The 25,680-nt window shown below is 43.9% G+C and overlaps 1 protein-coding gene across 2 annotated transcripts in view; it reads left to right on the forward strand.

The window, feature by feature from the left end:
- Positions 1-25,680, forward strand: part of lrp1bb (low density lipoprotein receptor-related protein 1Bb) — a 132,248-nt gene that overhangs the window by 86,715 nt on the left and 19,853 nt on the right. The window contains exons 33-64 of one of the 2 annotated variants that reach the window (XM_085920507.1): positions 328-472; positions 853-974; positions 1,091-1,222; positions 3,007-3,141; positions 3,221-3,350; positions 3,526-3,652; positions 3,770-3,921; positions 5,177-5,301; positions 5,379-5,750; positions 8,621-8,810; positions 9,559-9,763; positions 11,212-11,404; positions 12,161-12,286; positions 12,627-12,755; positions 12,846-12,965; positions 13,522-13,635; positions 13,831-13,980; positions 14,085-14,207; positions 17,102-17,221; positions 17,824-17,952; positions 18,427-18,549; positions 19,025-19,165; positions 19,350-19,537; positions 20,447-20,630; positions 20,717-20,802; positions 21,483-21,605; positions 23,810-23,991; positions 24,112-24,311; positions 24,382-24,570; positions 24,656-24,804; positions 25,008-25,101; positions 25,264-25,380. In XM_085920507.1, the coding sequence (XP_085776633.1) occupies positions 328-472; positions 853-974; positions 1,091-1,222; positions 3,007-3,141; positions 3,221-3,350; positions 3,526-3,652; positions 3,770-3,921; positions 5,177-5,301; positions 5,379-5,750; positions 8,621-8,810; positions 9,559-9,763; positions 11,212-11,404; positions 12,161-12,286; positions 12,627-12,755; positions 12,846-12,965; positions 13,522-13,635; positions 13,831-13,980; positions 14,085-14,207; positions 17,102-17,221; positions 17,824-17,952; positions 18,427-18,549; positions 19,025-19,165; positions 19,350-19,537; positions 20,447-20,630; positions 20,717-20,802; positions 21,483-21,605; positions 23,810-23,991; positions 24,112-24,311; positions 24,382-24,570; positions 24,656-24,804; positions 25,008-25,101; positions 25,264-25,380 (4,815 nt within the window). Of the gene's footprint in view, positions 1-327; positions 473-848; positions 975-1,090; positions 1,223-3,006; positions 3,142-3,220; positions 3,351-3,525; positions 3,653-3,769; positions 3,922-5,176; positions 5,302-5,378; positions 5,751-8,620; positions 8,811-9,558; positions 9,764-11,211; positions 11,405-12,160; positions 12,287-12,626; positions 12,756-12,845; positions 12,966-13,521; positions 13,636-13,830; positions 13,981-14,084; positions 14,208-17,101; positions 17,222-17,823; positions 17,953-18,426; positions 18,550-19,024; positions 19,166-19,349; positions 19,538-20,446; positions 20,631-20,716; positions 20,803-21,482; positions 21,606-23,809; positions 23,992-24,111; positions 24,312-24,381; positions 24,571-24,655; positions 24,805-25,007; positions 25,102-25,263; positions 25,381-25,680 lie in introns of both variants that reach the window. The other variant, XM_085920506.1, reaches the window with a different exon arrangement.

The following is a 25,680-nucleotide window of genomic DNA, read 5'->3' on the forward strand; positions in this document are numbered from 1 at the left end:
GTTATGAGTCGGTTGGCGTATTTTAAGTCCAAAGTCAACTCTATACTTTTTTAATCATACGCTACACACATCATGTGTGGCAGCTTTATGGTCACACATAAATCCGCTGCTTTCTTCCAGCTACTTGTGAAGGTTGCATTATACACTTTGACCCATTTTGGTTTGAAATGAAAATGGACATCAATAGTCCTGAACCTTTTTAGTACCATGGACTGATTTCACCACAGTTTGAAAAATTAAAAACCAAATACGACGACAACACAAGCAACATTTTCACTGAGATCTATCTATTTATCTCTCTATTCTTTGTTTTTTTGGGTGCTATAGGCAGTAAACTATGGTGGGCAGATGATGAATCTGCACAGCTCGGAACTGTCAACAAGAGAGATGGACGGAACTTTGTCAATCTGAGAAACAAGACTGGGGGGGTCCTTCACATGAAGGTGTATGACCGGGAAGGTCAGAAAGGTGTGTGGTCAAATATCTGTTTCATATTTTTCAAATTCATTTGGCATGGATCATCCATTGAAACTCTTCTGGATATTCTCTTCATGGCATGAGCAGACTCACGCTTGACAATGAGGCACTCTAAAATAGCCACGATTGAGAGGAAGTTGCATTTGTAGGTATAGCTAGCAATCTAATTATAGATCACAACGACGCTGGATAACCACTATTGCTAAGTAAGATATATTTTTTACAGTCGGGGAGGGGTAACGCCAAAATACATCACATGGCATCGTTTAAGGAAACTTCAGGAAACTTGAAATGGTCAAAAACAAACGCTTCTCTCTCATCTCTGGCAAAAGGATTTACTAATACTCGTGCTGGCTTTGGTTAACTTTCAGGAAGGAATCTTTGCCAAATAAACAACGGCGGATGTTCGCAGCTCTGTTTTCCAACTTCTGAAAGCAGCCGAAGCTGCTCTTGCACTGTTGGATACAACCTCAGAAGCGATCGCATGTCCTGTGAGGGTACGTTTTCTAGTTCAAAGAACTGCCATTGCACAGACATTTGTTATGCATACAGATTTTTCCCATCATGTGTGGTTTTTATGCTTTACTGTAGTTTGTTGTTTACCCCCCCAAAGGTATGGATTCATTTGTGATGTATTCCATCCACGAGGGTATAAGAGGGATTTCTCTGGACCCTAAGGACAATGCTGAAGCCCTCATGCCAATCACGGGGACGCTTTTTGCTGTGGGGCTGGACTTTCATGCAGGTAAGACACTGACAGAATTATGTGTGGAGTTTACGTGGGGCGTTTCGAAGGTAATTTACATTTTGGACCTCGCATTTATCCAAATGGTAGATGCAATCGAGGTTAAGATCTTTTATGTTTGACTTGTGTTATTTCAACAGAGAAGATCCACTGATGTAAATTAAATTGCCGTTTGTGGAATTGGGTTGATTGCTTGATTGTCTGTGATTAATCACAATTAGTTGCAATTAATCAGAGTTGGTTTGATGACTACATTGAAGGAATACGGAAAGTGATTAATTTTTTTTTTTTTCCTCGTCAGCAACGAGGGCCTATGGATCTAAGCAGGAATGTCCATCTCAACCTCTTATTTTCCTCCACCATCTTCTAATCTTTTTGCATTTTGCATGGTGGAAAAATTGCATTTTTATTAGAAAGCCAACATGGTTCGCTTGCCTTCATTTCCAACCTCATCCGCCTTCAAATAAACAGGTCAAGGGAGGAGTCCTTCTTTCCTATATTTGCATCGGAGCTTTTGAATAATGGTCCACGGGCTGGCGGGGTGCAGCTTTGATGGAGTAATCACATGACATTACAGGCAAGCCTGGGTATGAATAACAGTCAGCCTCTGAAACAATTGGAATACAAATCAATTCCCCAGATAATGCATCAAGGAAGCGCAGCCTGCATTGCCAAGCAAGAAGCAAATTGTGCGTACTGTAATTTGTTACCTCCCGACTTCCCTTCTCCCGACTCTCTCCATGATAAAAAATAATAGATTCGTCGCAAAGACAGACGATCTAGCCCGGTCGCACTCCCACGTATGTAATGGAATGTAAATGATGACTAAGGCAGTCCAAAGGATCTTATTACCTGAACTGAAAACTGAAGAGATGTTCCTGCCTCATCCACAACAATAAGCCTGATGCTGGCTGATTGGAATAAAAAGACAGCATTTATCAAACGACCAAAAATCTTTCTACCTAAGATGCTAATAGGTATGTTGGTGATATACGAGCCATGACAGGTTGAAGGTCGCTGGATGCCAGCCGCTATCAGCCGGCTGCACGGGAGCGTGTCATCTGTTTAGGACCCGCCTGCAAGCTAGTAACCGTGTTGTAATGGAAATTCAAATCCCTGCATACCGGGCTTGCGCGCACACTCGAACAGAGCTGAGCCCAGCCAGCATATTTAGAGTGAAAAGCGGCTTAAGACCTTCCATAAACTCCTTCTCTTTCAGATGCCGTCACTGAGCTCTTAATGTGAGTGACTCCAGAAATAATGTGAAATCCTGACATGACCACAAGCATTTTAAAAAGGTTGAAATACTCTCTAAGTCTGGGCGACATTAGAGACTTAGCGTAAAATAGCTTGTCAACTAGTCGTCGTTTTATTGCAAACGTAGGCACGGTAATGTAGGAGACGGCGTCAAGTTAGCGGGAACGAGACGGTACCAGCGAGTTGCCGCTGTTTTCCGTCATTGCTATTTCTCAGAAAATAATTCAAATGAGCCCACCAGTATGGATGTGTGGGAAAAAAATGTGGAAATTTCCAGCAGACAAAAAATAGTCAACACTGATTTTACCAACACTACATTTTGCATCACACACTTTCTGCCGCTCTTGAATGTTTACCCTGTATGCTTTTTCACCGTCACCTTTTATCGTCCCCCACAAGATTTAGTGAAATGGGCCATGCGGTGATAAAAAGTGTTTTCATGAGCTGCATTGTTTGAGGGTCCAAAAAAAGTCTGAGGCGCTCACATCCATCATCTGATCTTGCCGTGTCATTAACTCCTCTAACAGGGAACGACACCGTGTACTGGACGGACATGGGCCTGAACAGAATATCCAGAGCAAAACGAGATCAGACCTGGAGGGAGGACATTGTAACTTCCGGCATTAGCAGGGTGGAAGGCATTGCTGTTGACTGGATGGCCGGTTCGTGTTTGAACTCTTCAATGCCATTTTTGTTTTTACGGGAGATGTTCACATCTTGGTTTGTATTTGAACTGCACAGGGAATCTTTACTGGACAGACCACGGCTTCAATCTCATCGAAATATCTCGTTTGAATGGCGCGTACCGCTCGGTGGTCATATCTGAAGGTCTGGATCAGCCCAGAGGCATCGCTGTCCACCCTCAGAAAGGGTAGGCAATATTTTCCACGTACGGATATGACCGTTGTTGATATTATTGTTTTCCTGTCATGGTATTCCAAAGCCATGTTTGACGCTTTTATGAAAATATTTGTTCTTATTGAGAATACCTGAAATAAGCACACCAAAACATCTGCCAACATATACGTATCTCCGTTGCTCGGCAGGTATCTCTTCTGGACCGAGTGGGGCCAGAATCCGTGTATTGGCCGCTCCCGCTTGGATGGTTCAGACCAAGTCACCTTGGTCAACTCGGGTATTATGTGGCCCAACGGCATTTCTATCGACTACGAGGTAAAGTCCGTCGATCCTACGCTCGCTTCCATCCGTCCTGACCTCATCTTATCCTTTTACGGCACAGATATGGCCGCAGCGAGTGTGTCTAATATACATTTTAAAATTGCTTCTCAGGAAAATACATTATACTGGTGTGACGTGCGTACCGATAAGATCGAGAGGATCAACCTTGAGACGGGCGAGAGTCGGGAGATAGTGCTGTCTTCGGCCAACGTGGACCTGTTCTCGGTGGCTGTCTTTGGTCCTTACATCTACTGGGCTGACAGGTAAGGCTCTCTTTTTCTTTCAAGGCACCACACAAGGCAACATTAAGCTGATATTAACCCTCCACTTTAAAGGTTATGTGGAAAGCTAAGGCGCTAAGGATGTCCTGATCAAGAGTGTAGCCTTTTAATAAAGGTTATCTCCAGATCGTGAGTCTGATACTTTTGTTTCCATTGCAGCAGAAGATTGCAGTATTGATTCCGTATGACTGAATGTTATGTGCGTATGTTATCTGCAGCACAGAGAGCAGACTTGAGCGTAAAACAAAGCCACTGACAGTGGATATCAGGAGACAATAGTGTTTTATATCTCATCTGGCTGGTTTCGTATGAATACTTTTGATTCAATATACTGTCGTTCATTTTTGGTAGAATGTTAGATTTGTTGACTGAAGCAGACCATCTCAAAAATCGAGAATACTCACAGACAAATATTTGCTTTTGATGCTCTGTGAAACATTCCTTACATTCTATTGAATGATGTCATGTTACAAATATGTTTGGTGGTTGTTTTTGGCAAAGGCTGGAACGGATGACCATCTATAATTGCATTGTTGCTCAAGTTAGTGAGTGAGCTTTTAATGTCTGGAATTTAGCTGACCTGCCTCAAGGTCTGTTCCATAAATCCAAGTGAAGAGGAACAAATAAGAAGCAGTTTGGAAAATGTCAAAAAAGTATCGTCAGGGTTCATTCTCTCACATCTATTGCAGCCAAGTCGAGAACTGCGAGAAGACTCGATTTCTTTGCGCTGAAGAAAATATCCAGTTATTATAAAGCCGTCGCCATGGAGGCTTTCTTTCTTATCTCCTTGGCGGCAGTCATTGTTTACAGGCTTCCAGTCAATTCTGGCTCTGTTGACATCAAAACTCCCATCCGTAGCCGCATCCTCAAAGGACACTGATGTGTCATTATTTGGTTGTCCTTAAGGCCATCATTTTGAGGCGAGGCAAAATTGATTTTTGACTTTACATGCCTGTATTGTCTTGAATCCAGCCTCGGCACAAGGTTAGTCTGCAGCGACAGCTGAGTGCCTCTTGTGAAGAAAGTGGGATTTATTGTGCTCTTTTTCACGACTCGTCCTAATCTATGTTCAAATGCTTTGGTGGCTATATCGGATTTTACTTTCGTGCTCCTGATCTTTCTATCTATATCATTTCGCAATGAAAACCAAAATCGATAAAAGAAAGCCAGAACGCAGCTCTGAAAATATATCTTCTTCGCAAAAAGTCAAATCACTTTTTCACCCACTGCGCTCCAGGGCCTTCTCCAACGGTTCAATTCGACGGGGCTTGAAGACTGACTGCAGCGAGGCCGTGACAATGAGGAGTGGCCTCGGGGTCAATTTGAAGGGTGTGACGGTTTTCACCAGAGGCAGAGAGAAAGGTTGCGCATTTCATTTCCAGAGGTCATTTTAAAATGTTGGGAAAATGCGTACCATTCCATTTTGGTTCGTCCCGTAGGTTCCAACCCATGCGCCAGGAACAACGGCGGTTGTCGACAGCTTTGCTTTCACGTGGGCAGCGGCCGTCGAACCTGCTCCTGCGCCCACGGCCGCTTATCGGAGAACGGCTTTTCCTGTGAGCGCTATGAAGGTTATCTCCTCTACTCTGAAAGGACGACTCTGAAAAGCATCCACCTCGCCGACGAGAATGACCTCAACTCGCCGGTGCAGCCTTTGGAAAACCCGGCTCTTTTCAAGAATGTCATCGCCTTGGCATTTGACTACGGTCAGCATACGCTTGGCATCAATCGCATCTTTTTCAGTGACGTGCACTTTGGAAACATCCAGATGATCAACGACGACTGGACTGGACACTCGGTCATTGCAGAAAGTAAGTGATCGTCACATTCACAGTGTTTTTTGATGCTTTGCAACCTTGCAACCTGAGTCATGTTTTTGTCTGTTCATGAATAATATCGGAATATATCGTCACCCGTCTTTAATGTGATCTGCCTTTCTAAGTTTGATTGCACCAAACTCAAAGCAGCATCGTCACGCCCAGAAAAATAATCGTGTGCAGTCAGTGACCGTTAAGAGCCCAAACGTAATCGTCGATCATCAAATCATGGCATTTTCCCAAATTTCACAATGGCAAACATGCCGGTCATTTAGATTTTAAATAAAAGGCAAGCTTGTCAGCTCAATAGGTGTATTGCTTTTTACAAGTGTCACTTTAGTATTGACGAGAACACGACCGGAAAAGAAGAGAGCAGAGAAAATCGCGTCTGCTCGCTCTGGATTCTCCGTGAATGGATGACGTTTCCCCTGAGAACAAGGCTCGGCCCTGGCCAAATCTACACAGACGCACACTGAGATATAGTACAATCACACACACGCTGCAGGAAGCTGGCAGAGCGTTGCTGATCCCCTCCTTCACACAACCTCAACTCAGCTGATTCGGCGTTATCAGCCAATTTAATGGATGTTATTGCCTCATTTTTGAAGCAGTGCATCAGAAAAAGTGCAAGCACCTTCATGAGACTTTTACAGAAAACATATAGAATAGATAGTTGTTTGAGAAGCAACTATCAACATTGCAGATATCGATGTTTTTCAGACGAGTTTCAATTTGTTTGAACAGATGAAAAATATCTGTAATTCAAACTTTTCATTGATTGATATGTAAGATGTTGTCGTAACCAATTACAGTATTGTAGACTACTGACTATAAATGACAGCGATTAGTATCTTATTTTCGAGATGTTTTATATTGAAATGGTAATTAATTATTTTGTCCCGAGGGAGTAAGCCGGGCACGTCAAATTAAGATAAAGGTTTATCAGTAAAAAGGAAAATACTTTTACTGGCCCCATTTAGTTTTTCCTCCTGCCGGTGGGCATTATTTTTGAATCAGCTGATATATTTTGCTCTACATAAAAGTGGCATTTGGAACTTGTGCTTGCATCCCGCCATTAATGCAAAGTGCAGATGTTAATCATGCATACTTCCCTAATTAATCTCCACGTCCCCCAATAATTAATCCTTCAACCCACCAACAATTTGCGGCAAACTCGGCCAGATGGCTTTTATTGCAAACTATTAATTAGCAATGGGCTGACTCGGTACACGTCTTGGAGGTTTTGGGTTTGTGGGCTCCGTGGTGGGAATGGACACACAAACTTTCTTTAACTATTTGTCTTGTTTTGCACGTTTTCCTCTGATGCCGTGATCAGATGTTATGCAAATCCAAACGTCTAAATTTAGTTCTTTTATTGTTTATCATCAATAAAGCTAGCTCCTGTCGTCGACACAATACGGCACATTCAAGTAGCTAATCCCTTGGCCTTTCTCGTGTTCCTCATAATGAAAGGAATTCTGTTTTTATAACAACAAACATTTGTTCCGCTGGATGAAATGCGTGTAGTCAATACGCTTCCTGGCGTGGTACGAGTTCATGTCTTAGAATTGTGCAAAATCCATAAATCATCATGAAATTTGAGAGAAAGTTTCATGGGCGTTTTTTAATCTTTTTGGGCAAAGATCCTGATTTTAAATATACTCCAGACAAAGCTGTTGTGGTTGAAATTTTGACTGGTACAAGGTTACCGTCATTATTGTTGACAGCGTTATCGTTGCTTTTGTGGTTCTCTTATTGTTCGGTTTCATCGGAAACACTTCCTCTGTGTTTTGTCCCACATAAACGTCAACAAAGCCAGCGGGGAATATGAAATGTCCCAACTTGTGATAAACAACAATAACAAATGAGAAATAGAATCACCAAAATTCCCTTGGTGACCTCACATTACCTATTTTACTTGTCTATAATGATGTTTTGCAAAGTTCCTGGATTTGTTTTGACGTTTTTTAAGAGCCCCAAGCTTATGATACTTAATTCCCAACTGGATAATGCAAGAGTCTTAATTACAGAAGTCAGGAAGTACATTTTGCTTGGGCTTTGGCAGAGATATGCACTCCACTGAAGTCTCACTGTGTTTATTTTGAGACTCGATTGGATCTCAACACTTGCTTCTGACAGGTGTGAACTAAAAATTCATGACCCCATCACTAGATCCGTCTTTACTCACAATATTATTTTCAGTTTAACCGTGAAACAGTTTGGGGGGTCGTGGATAGTTGGCAAAAATGACGTTCTGCTAGAGGGCAGACACATTTTCGCACAACTCGGTTGGAAATATGTCTGATTGCAAAAGTTGCCAGATAATTGTCCGTCCCGCATGCTCGAGACTTGAGTCGTCATTTTGCGGCAATCACCAAGGAAAGTCATCCAAACTCAAATGGAGTTGACCATCTGTTGTCAATATCTCCAGCTCAAATCTTCGGGTCGAAAACTGAGATGGCCCGTAATGTAATTACCCGAAACATAAGGGTGCTATTTTCACCCATCTGTCCGTGCACAATAAACATTTCAGAAGACGCTGACAACTTGATTAGAAGGCGAATGATTGAAGGGTGGAAGCAAGATGTCTCCGCTATTCACTCAACCTTCATTCCCGAGCTCCTCTGACGATGACCTTTGAAAATATCCTGTGCCTAATGCATGACAATTGCAAGACTCGATTACACCAGATAACCACTGAAGTCGACGAACGTGTTCAAGTTAGCCCTAATTTTAGCCATGCCCGCAAAAGTTCACAATTGCGAAAGATTACCATACTCCCATCATTCCGTGCCCGCAAATGTTCTTGAAACAACTTTTCAATGTCTTTGAGGGAAATGTACAAACTTGTTTTGTTGTTGCAGGCGTGGGTTCGGTCGAGGGGTTGGCCTACCACCGAGCCTGGGACATGCTCTATTGGAGCAGCTCCACGACCTCCACCATCACCAGACAAACCATCGAGCAGAGAGGAACTGGTGTTCTTGGCCGGGAGGCTGTGGTTACGCTTTCTGAGGAAGACCACCCACACGCCTTGGCCCTGGATGAGTGTCAAAAGTCAGTAGTCCAAATTTACTCCGGTCATCACACAGTTCTCGAGGCCTGTCAGAAAAGTTCAAGGACTGCGATCACCATCTGAGTATCTGTTTGGAAGTTTATGAGCTCTGCTGTCGGTTTAGGATTCATTAATTTTTTTACAAGAGGCGGACGTGCAGGACGCGTTTGTAAGTTCGAGATAAAACATCAAATCACATCAGGTGATACAATAAATAAATAAATATGGAACAGCTTTAAGCGATTTAAGCAGCACCGTTAGCGTTTCATGGTTTTTGTGATTCGTATCTCTAGATCTCACAGGAGCTGCAAGCCTTGATCGATCCTTGATGAACTGTTATTTTCTTAAATGTTTCTCCCCAGCCCTCTTGCAGACTTAATAAAACCAGGATATAAATCTTTTTTTTTTTTTTTTCCACGATGCAGGTGTGGTTTGTATTTTTAGCACTATCTCAAAACCCGTGATGCGTATCGGTATTATCGTGTTTGAAAAGGAGTTGGGCTTTATCTGTGATGAGCTCCTTGTGGGTGAAAGGGGACGCGGCTGTCACGCTGCGCACTTACAGGCCGGAAAATGTTGATGTCATTGATGCCATCTTTAAATTTTCAACACAACAGGATTGTAAACGCTGCAGTGAAATGAGTACAATCCATTTTCCAGGCGAAATGAGCAGCTCGCATTGTTTGGCCTTTGGCTTGGAAGGTGAAATAACGTCGTGGTGTCGCTCATTGGTCCTTTTCCCCTTCTCAGCCTGATGTTTTGGAGCAACTGGAACGAGCAGAGAGCCAGCATCATGAGGGCAACTTTATCAGGCAAGAACATGAGGATTATCGTCAGCGCCGACATCCTGACACCCAACGGACTGACCATTGATCACAAAGCAGAGAAGCTCTACTTTTCTGACAGAAGCCTCGGCAAGATCGAGAGATGCGATTTCGACGGATCCGCCAGATATGTGAGTATGAATATGCACGTTGTCGTCTCTGCTTGAATCTTGGTGCTGTGCGTTCTAATTGACATCAGGGCTCCAACGACACAATGTCTTTTTTTTTTGGCACGGATTAAACACGTAACCCAGCAGCTTGGCCCATCTCAATTAGCAATGCATATGTTGACTGAGCCAGGTCAGCTGCAAAGCCTTCACCTCGGGGTCCCTACCCTACCTAGCCCTCCTGCAGTTCAATTCCCCGTAATGAAGGCATTGCTATGAGATCGCTCGGGGTGCACTCCAATTAAAATGTGTAAATTAAACCCAAAGTGGCTGACGGGCAACTTCAGCAGTTGTCCAGACTGCAAAAGTAAAAGCCTCAACATATGTATGCCTCACCTTTTTGTCAATAGAGCTGGCATTTGAAAAATTCCCACTGCTTCATTATTAAAGTTGAGCAATTTTGGGAGATATCCAAGTAGTAATTAAAAGGCAGACTAGATATTTAATAATATAAAATAATGATAATGCTTTGGGTATAATTTAATAACAATATCATATAATTGAATATGATATCATATAATATAAAATAATATGATAAGTGACAATAATGAGAAAGAAAATGTCAGAAATTTGTTTTTATTAAGAAAAATAGCCGTCTATATTATTGTACTGAATTCAGTAATAATCTAATGAATCATAATGTAAAGTAATGAAAGCCGTTTTGCTTCAATTCAATGGACATTAATTGTCGGTATAATTCATCCATACTGAAATATCGTACACGGCGACGCTCCCAGATCCTCACTCAGTAATATCTGTCGTGATTCACAGAGGATAAAGAAAGTACGCGATATAAACAACAAATCCTAAACGTTCTATAAGGCCACCTACGCGCAACATCCTGGGCATATGCTTTTGTGTGTAACGCTTCCCAAACCCCCAAATAATTTGCTGGCAGTATGTCGCCCCATCTGGCGCGCGACGGTTCCACCTCGCTCCGTCACTGTCTCGCACTCAGCCCGCGGCCAGTTGTTGCATCTGCGTGCCGGGCTTCTTTAATCAACACCTGTCCTAATCATCCCAGTATGGCACGGGGCTAATGTGACGCCGCTTACAAGCCTGTTCGGCTAATGGCAACGATGACGGGGCTGCCGCGGGCTAGCGTCCTCCCACGTGAGTCCCACTAGGAAGAAGCTGATGGATTCCTTCTAGCCTGCCAATGACAGTGCAATTTACCCCCCTGCAACATCTGGGTTCAGCACTCGTCTGGGTGGGGGTGATGTGTTGATTAATGCAAGGACGCATTAGGATCTGCATTAATTCCTTGGCAATTTCTGTGAATGCTCCTCGGGCCAGATCATGAACAGATGGTTGTGGATGAAAGGGAAATTGCTGACAACGCTCTTGAATATGCTTGTAGTCTTGTATCCGGATATTAGACATGCCGCAAATCCTCCAACTGCAACTTCCAGGTCATTGTCAAGTCAGATCAAGGAAACTTCTACGGACTTGCCATCCATGCCGATTTCATTTACTGGTCAGACTGGGCCCGAAGGTCGGTGCTGCGCGCCGACAAATACACGGGCGGAGACGTCAAGGTGCTGCGAGCAGACGTTCCTCATCAGCCCATGGGAATTATCGCCGTTGCTAAGGATACAAACGACTGTGAGTAATTAAGTGTGTGTGTTAAATTGGTGATTTCCAACCACCATGCAATCAAGTCTGCTAAACGAAAATATGAAACGTATATTTAATGTCATTAATATAGTGACAAAATGTTGATGTTGCCTTTTTTTTTTTTATATATATCTACATATTTAGTAAAACCGGAACAAAAAACAAATTGACATTTTTTTTTTTTTTTACTCCTTGCCTTGGGTAACGATGTGAAGGACTGAAGGTTTGTGTGTGTGTGTGTTTTCATATGCATCCGTCAATAATATTGTCTGGTAATAATAATAATATGGTAGTTAAGATTAGGTACTGTGACATGAACGTTTTTTATTGACTTCCATAATGAAGACACGATCGCATTTACATTTTACACCCAGTTTTTATGTTCTATGTAGATGATTACCGACAAGCGCAAACATGCAATTGATATTTATTCATGTGCGAGATCTCAAAAGCTGCATTTGGAAAAACATCTTCATATATTTGAGTTTTGCCACAGCAGCCGCGCATGAATTGGATTACAAAATCCCTCCCAGGAGTCATGGGCATCACTCTTAAAGAATCACGTTTGGTCGTGATTCAACTGAAGAAGGCGCATTTCCCTAGAAACAAAAGATCACATTGATTACATTTGGAATATCATCCGGCAACGGATGAGTTGATTGAAAAAGCAAACTACGAGGTGACGGATAACGTCCAAACGAGGTCGCTTGTGGATGCTTAGTGCGGCTTTGATTGTTTTTGAAGGTGAGCTCTCACCGTGTCAACATATGAACGGAGGCTGCGGTGACCTCTGCCTCCTGACCGCCCAAGGGAGGGTCAACTGCACTTGCCGCGGAGAACGCGTCCTCCTCGATGACAACAGATGCGTGTGTAAGTCCCATTCAATTATGCAAAGGCCACAATCGCTAACCCGTGAAGTATTTGCACCGGCCGATATTGATTTCAATGCTACTTGTCAGGGATTTGTTATTTGGACACGCATAGCTTAACCTTGGTGTTTACAGTCCGACGGTGGCTAAAGTACATCAGGCGGGCTTCAGACGGACCGCTGCTAGCTTTCATGTGTCTTAACGAGCATTTTCATTCTCAAGAATCCTGATTTTCATGTCATCTATTTATCTGAACAGCAGTTATGGGTTTGACATGATCATATGGCACGTTTACCTTCCGTTACTGAGCATCCCGAATTCCAATTTTGCCCTTACTGCAGCAAAAAAGTCATCTTGCAACATCCACAGCGAGTTTGAGTGTGGGAACGGAGAGTGCATTAGCTACGAGCTTACCTGCGACGGAATCGCACACTGCAAAGATAAATCCGATGAAAAGATGCAGTACTGCGGTAAGAGAGCGTTCGAGTGATATGAATCATGAATTGAATGCAAATGTTCTATGCAAATGGCTCTTCGGGTTTTCCATCACACGCTTCTAGATAACAGAAACTGCCGAAAGGGTTTCAAACCGTGCTACAACCAACGCTGCGTGGCCAACGGTCACTTCTGCGACGGGATTGACGACTGCGGGGATAACTCCGATGAAGCTTTCTGTGCCAGTGAGTCAAGGCCGCTTATCGCCGTGTTCGAAGCGTCCTGAAACGACCCCACGTTCATGCTTATATTGTTACAAGCCACAAAAGCACACGCTGCGCTAAGCCTCTCTCCTTCTAATGAGCCCTGAGATTACCGAGGATGCACAAAAGACGAGGCCCACCCTCGACGGATGGCCCCAAAAAGCTGCTTTTCGGTGTCCGGACAATCCTTTTTTTTTTTGCTTCTTCACTCAGCAGGCTGCAGACGTTTTGTTTAGTTTGGAAGTCAGTGTAAGAAGCGGTGGTACTGGGGAACAATCTCCAACAATGAGAAATTGGTATATCACAAAACAAAAAAAAAACATACTTGAATCTCTCTGGTCACACCTGAGTCTAAATCGTAGGAGTAGCCAAGTTAGGAAAATGTGGGCCTTATTGTCAGAAAAAGACGGTATTTGGAAAACAGCTTATAACCAAGACCATCAAGAACCTTGCACCAAAAGAGATTTTTTTTGCGTGTGCCGTACTTGTAATGCCGACAGTGTGTTACCCTTGTGAAATGTTAATTCCCTCCCCACAGATGTCACATGTGGCTCATCAGAATTAGCCTGCAAGGATGGGAGCTGCGTTCCCGTCCCCGCTTGGTGCGACCAGGTCATCGACTGCGCCGATGCCTCGGATGAAAAAAATTGCAGTGAGTCCTGAAGGCTTTGCATTCCACTTACAATGGAAACATAAAGCCACAGTTGGAGCCGGGCGACGGCCGGGCGGCCTCTGGAATATGCGCGTGTCACTCGGATCAGGAAAAATAATGGCCGGAACCTACCTCTAGCTTTTACCGCAGCGGTGACAGACAGACAGTTATTGTGCGCCTGTCGTTTGTATTCAGACCACAGCGACTGCTCTCACTATTACAAGTTGGGGGTGAAAGAAAAAGATTTCATCAGGTGCAACTCAACTTCTCTCTGCATCCACCCTTCGTGGCTCTGCGACGGCGCCAACGATTGCGGAGATTATGCCGACGAGGCCAATTGCCAGGGTGAGTCGCACGCAGCAGATGGACATCATTGCCAATGATCTCAATCGATAGGAGAAAGAGCTTCAATTCAAATCTAACGTCAACTTGTTTTCTTGCTCATTCAGTTTCCCATGAGCAAAAATGTGAGGAAGGCCACTTTTCATGTCCCAGTGGGAACTGCATCTCCAGTGTTTGGCTTTGCGATGGCCAGAAAGACTGCGAGGATGGCGCGGACGAATTCCAGTGCGGTAAACTAACAAATGTCCACTCAGTGACCTGGGAAAAGTTGTTTCAGAACACTATGACAAGATGTTTATCTAGTCATCCAAAAAGAAGCTTTTTTGCTTTTTGTTCATTGAGCCAGATCCGGTCTTGTTTATCGAGACAACCGAGTAAGATGCACTGATTATTTATATTGCCATGAGGCAATTTCATATGACTTTGTTTTACTCTCTTGTATTTGAGATGGGTCATTTTTGGAAAGTCAAATTCACATCCTAAACTCCTCGTCTCTATAGCCTAACAATTAATCAGCAATCTGATTATTGTTCTTTTGAAGGGCATATGCTAAGCAGCCATGCCTCATTTTAAATCTGTAACAAGCCGAGACGCTATTGACTCTAGATGGAGACTGATATCATTTTCCTCCACAATAGCTACGTTTTCTTTTTGGTATTGCTTTTGACAAGTTACAAAGTCTACAAAGTGACCGTTGCTAAAATTCCCCAAGGTTTACAGGCTCTGTTCAGTTGAGCACGACTATTTAATTGGCGAACTTGCATTGCACTGCACTGGGGGAGAATCATTTATTATATGTACAGCCTCAGCTAGCCATAGGTCGGGCTATTTAAATGGACCGAAACGAAATGTGCTTCAACTTCACAGTCGCACTGCTGTCAGAGTTTGATTTCATTGCCGTTCAGAGGCAAAGTTAAAGCGTAGGTGTCAAAGTCAAGGCCCTGGGGCCAGATACGGCCCGCCGCATCATTTAGTGTGGCCCGCGAAGACAAATTGTGCATCGACTTCATGGGTCAATACTAAAATTGCAAATAGTCTTCACAATTATAGCGATATTGCTCAATTTTTATTACCATGCATCTTTTTAAAATATTTGAGCAGTTTTTTACTCGTCTCTGATTTCAAAACGTATTCATCAGTTTGCTGTATAATCATCTATATCATGTATGGTGTTGACAGTCATAACGGCCCTCCGAGGGAAACTATAATTACCACAAAAATAAGTTTGACACCCCTGGGAAAGGTTTTGTGTTGTTTGAGACGCCAACCAGAGTATTTAGCTGAGGTTTCCCTTGCATTGACAGCACATTTGCTCTCATCTATTTTACATTTTTATTTTATTTTGACACTGACATGATGCATATTATGATTGTGATCATTATTCGTCAAATTGATTCATGTGTCCCAAATCCAGCCTTGTTTTTCTGCGATTCCATCAATGGTCATTCCGAGAAGACTAATACCAAAGGCGGTTGTATTTGCTAAGGATATTACAAACCCTTGCCTGGTTTGTCTTCTCTGTCTGAGCGGCGCCTTTGTTCACATTTCCGTCGCTAGGCAGCGGAAAGCAGTTCTGGCTTGGCATTCATTTGTCTTTGAGTTATCTGATATGTTGTTTAAATTATTGTCGCAGGGGTGCATTACACACGAGCTTTTCCATTTCCTCATTTGCTGCCAGTGTGAAATAATGACAGCCCCCGCGCTTCATATTTGCCGAATAGATATGAATTATTCCAACGTTCTGAATAGCATTTCAGGACAAGTAGACAATAGTCCCGTTCGGCTGCGTTAATTATCATATAAAAAGCTCCAGATGCCGTTAATCTGGCTGGAAAAGCAAAAAAAAAGGTTTCCAGAAAATGTCATCGCATTTCAAATAATTTCCAATTCTACATCCTCTTGGATAAAATAATCATTTGTCACTCAGCTGAGGAGAATATGCTTTAGCGCTTGGTGTGAGAAAGAAAAGAATACAGTGGCTTTGATACATTTAACATGTGTCAGGCCTGCTATTTTGTAATGCACTTGAAGTGCAAATTTGCCTTCACGTACAGCGAGTCTGCATAATCGCACTTTCCGCTTTTAGCCATTTAACATTCTTCTAAGCGTTATCTTACATCTTCGAAGTCTGACGGCAAGGTAAATGCACGAGAAGCTTCACGAGCAGAATCCATAGCCATCTTTTTTTTTTTGCCATCATCTGACCTGCAACGCGCATCCTTCTTTTCCTCGCTCGTCAGAGCCGGCAACGGAGAGAAAGCCGACATTGAACGACTCCCGGGGGAGCGGGGAACGCATAGTGACTTACAGACAGCCGCGCACTCAACGCACATCATGACAATATGTGCATTTCCACATCATCATGGCTAGTCACCATGCCTTTCCATTAACCTCTAACTGTTTCCCATCAGCAGCGGCTGCTTCTTACCAAATAGATGAAAGGAAATTACCCCGGATAATCAATTCCTCCGAGCCTTGATATTTAAAAGCGTGTTGCATAGAGGCCATCATCATTAGCTTACTTTCACCAGCCGAGCTGTATGGCCACATTTAATCATAGACGACAATTAAAAAAAAAAGTACATATAAAAGGCTAAAAACGCCAGTGGATGAGTGTGACCTACCCGCAGGGTACCGATGATTGTTTCGGTCCAAAAAACAAGCACAGATTTTTGCCTCAGGAGGAGGGATAACTACACGTAGCATTATGCTAACCATGCAAAGACACAGACAAGCTAGTGGGGTCATGATTATACAAATAATTGTATGGAAATCTCCCCCAGGTCATACATATAAATCCATCAATCGAAAATCGCTTGATGTTGAAGTGTGTTGTTATGCTGCCGCGGAAACAATTTCTTGCTTTCCGTGTGTGACCCTGAAGTGTCATTACGGGAAATATTTGAATGTGAATAATATAAGCACGGTGGTAACTAAGTTTGCTTTCTCGTTCCATGTATTCTTTTCTTTTGTGTTATCTGAGCGGTGCTTAACGGCAAGGAAAATTCAAACCGGGCGTTTTTCGGTTGATAAAAAATAAATACCCTCAGCCCTTTCAAGTCTGTGTGGCAATTTGTCCCCAATGTGCCCATTGATTTTTTATTTTTTTTTCTTGGCTCTGCAGACTCGTCATGCTTGTGGAACCAGTTTGCCTGCTCCAAGAATAAATGCATCGCCAAACAATGGCTGTGCGACGGCGAGAACGACTGCGACGACGGCCTCGATGAGAGCGTGCAAATATGCGGTAAATGCCCGTTATGTTGTCGACAGGAAAGGTCGTGCCGACTGCGTGACGGGACGCAACGCCTTCTGTTTCGTCAAGCAGAGCAAAAAAAAAAAAAAAAAACAACAATGTACCAAAATAAAGCAATCCTAATGAGAAGATTATAAGGAGACTGCGGGCGTCTCTGATGACTCAGGTGGTCATAAATAGATTTTTAACGGAGGTCCATGAGGCACAGTTACTTCGGGGGATGAAGACGCGTGCGAGTCATGAAAAGCAGATGAGCAGATTACCGTTCATCAGGAAATATTTACATCACGGACTAGAGCTGTGCGAGTTTTAATCACAGCCAACTTTTTCCAAGTAAGCTTGGATTTGAAATAAGCAATTTGTTTACAGTTTTATATGGGAGTAGATATCAGTCAATGGTCCAATCGATATTTGCCAAGGGCCTTTGAAAATATCCAGCCTGTTTTCTCTCCTTTGTGGCCATCTGCTTCTTCCTTGACAATGTTTTTGTGGCTTCAAAAATTACAGTTGATTGTATTATATTTTCATGAATGCAATTATACCTTGACTATCAATCCAAATTGTTACGGCTTTTGTTTTTTTTCCCCCGTCAGGCTCAGTGACATGCGCTCCAGGCCTGTTCAGCTGCCCGGGATCATATGCTTGTGTTCCGAAACGCTGGCTCTGTGATGGCGAGAGAGACTGCCCTGATGGGAGCGATGAACTTTCTGCAGCTGGCTGTGGTAAACTCAAAACTTGCTGTCCTATCAAAGTTGACCAGGTCACTGCTGCAGTTAGGCGTTTTTTTTTTATCAAACCGTTTGGTGAGTCAGATCATCCAGAAATCACAAAACACTGTTATTATGTACGAAGAAAATAATATTCAAATGCTAACGTAGCATTTCAAAATTATTACCCTGGCGGCCGCATGATGATTACACTCCTGATCGATGTCAATGGAAGCTTTGCGAGGATATCGTTTTCTGTCCATTACCTTCCTTTCCCTTGATATTTATGTAAAAAGCTTGGAAGCCATTATGGAGGGGAGAAAAATAAATCTTCTTGAGCTGTGCACTTTGTTTGTCGGCAATAATGTTGCCAACCTTGAAATCTTTTTGCAGCTCATTTACATTGCTGCGATTGCCCACTCAGCATTTTCACAAAAAATGATTCTTGTTTCATTTAAGACTCTGACTTTGTGTCGTGGTGCTTTTCAGCACCCAACAACACGTGTGACGACAGCTCCTTTCACTGCCACAACAAAGCTTGCATCCCCCAGCGATTTGTCTGCGACCACGACGACGACTGCGGCGACGGATCCGACGAATCTGCGGAATGCGGCAAGTTTGGCGCCCTTTTGCTCTGAATATTCATCTGCCGTTTATGCTGATGACCTCATTTGCATGCGTTCGACTTCTTCTCTTTCATTCCAATTTTTAATAGGATAGCCTAATGACAGCTCGGGGCTGCGAATGACAGTAGGAAAATGATGGTGCAAGTCAAAAATGCCAAAACACCTCATACAATCTTTAGAAATGATTAAAATGATACGGAGAATTATTGCTGATTAAATGAAAGGCACAATCTGGAATGAGATTTTTTTTTGGGCATAAGACAATATGCGTTATTTGTTTATTTTGTGACTAACTTTCCACCACTCTTGATTTCCTTCGTTTTTGTGCAAAAAAAAAAAAAAAAAGACTTTCCACCACTGTTAAACGATTAGCCGGGCTCTTATAGCAGAATTGAGTCGGCCGTTAAACTGGCTTGTCAGTGTGCAGCTTGCAGAAAATGCGTGTGTCCATCTTTGTGCAGTGTACCGCTCGTGCGGATCGGAAGAATTTCGCTGCGGGGACGGCCGCTGTCTTCTCAGCGCGCAGTGGGAGTGCGACGGCTACGCCGACTGTCCCGACCGCTCGGACGAACTGCCTCTCAACCTCAAATGTCTGGCCGCAGGTAAGAGTGCCGTTTGACTCCCAGCTGGACGCTTTGGAATAGACTTGCCGGCAGTGATGAGGACACGCCATTGGAACAAAAGCGCCTGTGACTGAAACCAAACGGTTCAAGGTCCTACATCAGGACCCCCCCAAAAAAAAAATACCCCAGCGACTTTGCTTTATGCACGTCTCCGTCTTTTCAGGAAGTTTGTGCAACGGCTCCTTTTTCATGTGCTCCAACGGACGCTGTATTTCCGAGGGCAATCTCTGCGACGGGAGAGACGACTGCGGCGACCAGTCGGATGAGAGAAACTGCAACGTCAACGAGTGCTTGAATCGACGAGTGAGCCGCTGCACGCAGGACTGCCAGGATCTCGCTGTTGGCTACAAGGTAAGAGCCCGCTAAAAACGGACCTTCAGTGGGTGCGAATCTTTAAAATGTCATATTTGTCAAACAGCTGGTTAGGAAGTTCCTACGAGGTCCCTCTTGGAGTGTCGATGAAAAATGGGGGCCCCCTCCATCATTTAAATTGCCCATCCCTGCCCTCGGGGCTACAATCCAAAAAAGGATGACTCAGCGCAATCTGACTGGATGCTTCAAGGTTCTTCTGTCTTCTAGCAGAGCCATGAAATCATTGCTCCATTGTCGCTTTTGTCTTATTGTGGGAATCGTGTTTGGAGCGAAGAAAAATAATCCCGTTTTGTTCGTCGACTCCACTAATTCATTTTGACCGACTTCAAATTCTAAGATGCCGGCCGAGCGTCTTCTCAAGGTGGATGGTGGAACGTTTCACGGCTGCTGCTAAATCCGTCCCGAGCTGGTAAAAGCGTGAGAGCCGTGCATACGTTGACTTTTACGATCACCTTGAATCTCTCAAGGACGCTTTAATCAGATGCCAACAAGTGCGTGCGCTCACTGCCTATTCCTGGTGTGCGATGTCAGGGTGGAATCCGGGTCAAGGCCGCATCCGGCGTAGCCTCGGCCATGGTTGCTGTCACACTGTGAATGTTTATGCCTTCAGCCCTGGATTTGTCTCCTTCTCCGCTGGATGCCCAAGATGCCACTTGCTGTGTCTGAAAAGAAGCTGAAAGCGCAATAAACTTGCGCTTTCCTGCCGTGACGGGGTCACAACTGGATAAGGAGCACATCGATGTGGACCTTGATTTCCAACATTTGTGGTCTCAGCAGTAGACTGGAGACTAGCCAACCAATATGCACAACAGTAGCTGAGACCAGCATTTTGAAGGCATTCTTGGTCATGTGGTGTCTCTCAAATGGACCTTCTGGTTCTCTGATCAGTGCAAATGCTGGCCCGGCTTCCACTTGAAGGACGACGGCAGGACTTGCGTGGATGTGGACGAATGCACCAGCAGCCTCCCCTGCAGCCAGCGTTGCATCAATACCTACGGCTCCTACAAATGCTTGTGCGTGGACGGCTACGAAGCCCTCCAGCGCAACCCGGACATTTGCAAAGCCGCTTCAGGTTGGCGTAGATTCAGCGTTTCATTTTTCTGTGATCACAATTCAAGTGTCGACAGAGCGGCCATTTGCATGCGTTCCCCTTTGCAGCCGAAGAGCCTTTTCTCATCATGGCCGACCACCACGAGATTCGGAAGCTGAGTGTCGATGGCTCCAATTACACCATCTTGAAACAGGTAAGGAAAATGACCTTTGGCCTTGCGACGTTAGCTACCATGTACCGTTTCGTGCCACGGTAACAAATATTTTAAAACCCTTGATTTCCGAGAAATCTTTCAATATTTGGGTCATGCTGAAGACCAAAAACAAACCTAGCATGTCTGCGTCATGTCATTTGATGAAAACATTGAAGGTTTGCTTTTTTGGTGTGTAAAACCGGGAATGCTTTTTTGGAACACGACTTGATGATAAACTTGTCGTTAACTTTGCCGGAAGCTTTCCATACTTTCCACAGGGACAGTCAAAAATGTAGATCTGAGCGTGCTGATGAAAAAGGCGCATGCTGATTTAATCTCAACAGATGATATTCGGAGTAGTGCGACGCTCCCGAGGGGCACTTTGGCGCCTGTCTGGGAAGGTGTTGATGATCTGATGAAGATGTCTCATTTCACCTGCCGGATTATCTGACACCTTTTCAAGGCAGCATCCGAGTGAGACAGAAGGAGGGGGGGAGGGGGGAGTGTTTTTCAGAGTGCTCGTCTGAGTGACAATGAGGTCCTGTGAGGCGGATAGAAGCGTGAGACTCGCATTGCCGCATTGATTGGACCCAACGTGCTATTCCAACACCCATCATTAAATGTGACATCATCAAAATCTAATGATATATGTTGTTATTTTTTCTTTGTGTGATTGTCAGGGCCTTAACAACATCATACATATCGACTTTGACTACAAGAAGGAATTCATCTATTGGGTGGACTCGACCCGGCCCAGTGGGAGGAAAATCAACAGGATGCGACTCAATGGCAGCGACCTTAAGGTAATTGTCCACTCGGCTCTTTTTGTCAATCGATCTGATATTTTAGATAATTATATATATGATATAACATATTATAATATTTATAATAATAATTTATAATAACATATCATTATTATAATAATATAATATTATCAATCTAATAATTATAATGAATAATAATGACCATATTTGCAGCAGTGTTGAATGGAAAAATATGAAAAGTAGCAAACATACCTCTGACTCATTTCTAAGAACGTGTTTTATCAAAGTCATTGGCTAGGCGTCAACTACCGCACTCCACATTAATATTAGGTCGACGGGATTATGTTTTGAACGGCGATTGCGCAAGAGCATAAAGTGTCTGAATTGAAGTTTCTCAAATACGTTAATGAAAATAACCTTTTATACTTCTAAGCGTGACACGGGTACGACAAGGCGATAGGTCTCGTCGCAATGCAAGTGTATCTGAATAATGAAGAGATAAATTGAATTGATAAGTTTGCTCTGCAAGCTGCTCATCAGTGTTCATTCTTCATCTCAATTCAAGTATCTGCCGTTTGAAAGAAACGTATCGGCCTAATCATTAGTTTCTGTTTACGCCACGTTTTCCAAGTTTCATCAAATAAGTTGTGGTTGTTCATGATGTGCCTTCTCCGTAACGATGAACAAACTCACCTTGACACATTCAAATTCACCAAGTAAAATTCTGGATAAAGTCATGATTGTGAAGTTTGGAGCAGAAAGTTTATTTGACAAATATGGTCTTTGTGCCGCCTGAGGCCTTTTTTGAAGATTCGGCGCAATGAAGGACATGTTGGTGTTTTGATTTTGCGGTTTAAATTGGCTTCTTGGGTGAGAGCCTAATGGTTTGCCAAGACCATATATTTTCTTGGTAATGACGAGAGAGAACGCCTCAAAGCGCATCATGTTGTTTAATGGCAGACAGAGTGCTGTGTTCACGGCATCTGCTAGATCTGCCAGCTGGACAGATTTATTGGGATATCGATGGCACTCCCACATACTTGCACATTTCTTCTTTTTTTTTTTTTTTTGCATCCGTTGAATATCTTCCATCACTTTTGAGCTAATTCACTCACAAAGCGGAGCTTGCCAACGCTTCCATCTTTCTACTCCTCCCTTGTCCCCAGGCATATCTGCTTAAAGCAGAAAATTTACGTTTCCGCAGATGGAATGGCTGCTGATGCTTTGCGTTACAATGACTGACTGGTGCCAGATAACAATTGGCTCTAAGTGTTTGATAATTGCACGAGGGGGGATTGTCCTTTTAGCCCCTAGCACATTTCCAGCGCACCCGGTGGATTTTTTTCTAAAGTTGAATATCATATTATATTATATTAATATTGTATTTTATTATTATAATTTTTTTTACATTTGCTCATATACTGGACTTAAACACAGCTGAAATGACGACATGACTTTTGTAAGATCGCCTTGTTAGTTTCTCAGTCCACAGCCACAATACTTTCTGAATCAATCAGGAGTTGATTATTTCTATTCTTCTTTATTTATATCCGCTGTGCCACGGCAGAAATGTTTGGAGCACCGCGTCTGTAGTTTCTCATTGATGCGCCGCACACAGCGATTCATGTTTGGAATAACAGATGGTTGATAGCTGTAAGATGTGTATAAGTGGCCCTGTGATCTACAAAAAGATGCATCTTGCCTTTATGTGTATTTCCTAACCGCATTTAGTGGCTGCAGTCTGGCATTTATCACCAAGCTCCCCTTCATTGATTTCATCTTGTGGCTGTTTTCATTTTTGCACTTTCCCCGCCTACCGGCTCTTCCGATAGCATGCGTAGAATACTAAAAAGAAATAAACAAATGGGAGAATAAAGGGACAGGAAAAGACAAATGTTGCCAGCAACGGCAGGTCACAGAGACATCAGAAACACGGAAGAGTGACAGAGAAGAAATTGCTGCCTTGAAAGTATTGATTTTCTCTCCTCACTGTTAATGGTGCGCTCGCTCCAAAACTAGTTTTGAATGAAAATGCTTCATTATGCTGAAAGTCAACAAACAAATTGCTTCTGCTGTGGGCCTTTTTCACTCTTACTTCATTTGGACGCCTTGTTTAAAATGAATCTTTTGCAATTCGACTCTAACACAAGTAGAGCAAGTTTGACGTGCTGGTACTTTTGGTTTTTTATTTGTTCAAGCAGACGCGGCGCTGAAACTGACTATTCCTATATTTTGTATTTCAGATCGTACACAAAACGGCGGTTCCCAGCGCCTTGGCGGTGGACTGGATCGGAAAGAATCTTTATTGGTGTGATGCCGAGAAGAAAACGCTGGAGGTGTCCAAAGCCAACGGTCTCTATCCAACCGTGCTGATCAACTCAGGCCTCAAGAACCCCACCGATCTCGTGTTGGACCCGCAAACCGGGTACGTGCGATCATCTCTATTTTTTTGGTCTAGATTTCTTCTCGTGGCGGCAATTCCTGTGTGGTGGTGTCGTTGTTTTTAAGCGGATCAGGATCTGAACTCTCGTGTTCTACTGACTAGGTATGTGTTCTGGGTAGACTGTTGCGAACCGCCGCTCATCGGCCGCATCGGTATGGACGGCCGCGAGCAAAGGGTAATCGTGGACAAGGAGATCTATAGCCCCACCGCTCTCGCTATCGATTATACCAACAAGAGGCTCTATTGGGCGGACGACAACCATATCCTGTTTGCCAATATGGAAGGCTTGCAGAGACACAAAGGTACTTATAGGAAAGAGGAACATTTTTGTCTCTGAGAATAGCAAGATGTTTACCATCTGTCCCTCGCCAGTGTCCTACGATCACATCCAAGGCGTAATGGCGTTGACCTTGTTCGAGGACTTCATCTACTGGACGGACGGCAAATCCAAATCACTGCGGCGAGTTCACAAGACGAGCGGCGCTCAAGGGCTGGAGCTCCTCAACTCTTGGCAAGCCATCAAATCCATCAAGGTCTACCACTCTCTGCGCCAGCCTGAAGGTAGAAAGTCCATTTGGCACCGACGGTCTCCTTGAGAGGTTTTGCCTCGAGTGTCACGCCTCACAATCGTCGCGCCTCTACGCAGTGGCCAAGCACCAGTGTCAGATTGCAAACGGAGGTTGCAGCCACTTGTGTCTGCTCTCCCCCGGCGGGGGACACCAATGCGCCTGCCCAAGTAATTTCTACCTCGCTGCTGACAACAAGAGCTGCCTCTCCAACTGCACGTCCAGTCAGGTCAGCAATGATGACGTTCCTTTCCCGTCTTCATCACAACTTCCCCCAAAGGCAAACCTTTGCCAGTCTTCATTTCACTGACACGCACCGCCGACCCCGTGCGATGCTTGAGTATTGATTTGTGTCTTGGCTTTGAAGACAGCTGAAGCTAAAATGGAGGATTCGTGTCGACTTGGCGCATATTCTTCGCTTTGTGCCAACAGTTTCGCTGCGGGACGGATGAGTGCATCCCGTTCTGGTGGAAATGCGACACGGTGGATGATTGCGGGGATGGCTCGGATGAACCTGCCGATTGCCGTGAGTACATTTGGTTCCAAAAATCGGAATTACCGCAAATAGGCCACAAACACAACATTCTTAACACAGAGCCACTAAAAGTGATTTTCGTACACTTTTGTTGAGTTTACATCATTTGCGAGGCCATTTGACAGCATGGAGTTTCTATTGCTATGACAACAGCGGAATTCAAATGCCAGCCAGGACGTTTTCAGTGCGGCACCGGTCTCTGCGCCCTTCCTCCTTTCATCTGCGATGGAGAGAATGACTGCGGCGACAACTCGGATGAAGCCAATTGCGGTGAGTGAGTGAGTGAGTGAGTGAGTGAGTGAGTGAGTGAGTGAGTGAGTGAGTGAGTGAGTGAGTGAAGTGAGTGAAGTGAAGTGAAGTGAAGTGAAGTGAGTGAGTGAGTGAGTGAGTGAGTGAGTGAGTGAGTGAGTGAGTGAGTGAGTGAGTGAGTGAGTGAGTGAGTGAGTGAGTGAGTGAGTGAGGACATCAAAGAGGACAAATTCATTCAGTTCAGTCACTCTGAGCTTTTCCCTGCACTTATTCAATTATTATTATTTTTTTTACAAAGCTGATTAGGACCACAAGAGTGCC

Source organism: Syngnathus leptorhynchus, chromosome 9 (assembly GCF_054491065.1).
Source record: "Syngnathus leptorhynchus isolate UIUO chromosome 9, UIUO_Slep, whole genome shotgun sequence".
Classification (NCBI taxonomy): domain Eukaryota; kingdom Metazoa; phylum Chordata; class Actinopteri; order Syngnathiformes; family Syngnathidae; genus Syngnathus; species Syngnathus leptorhynchus.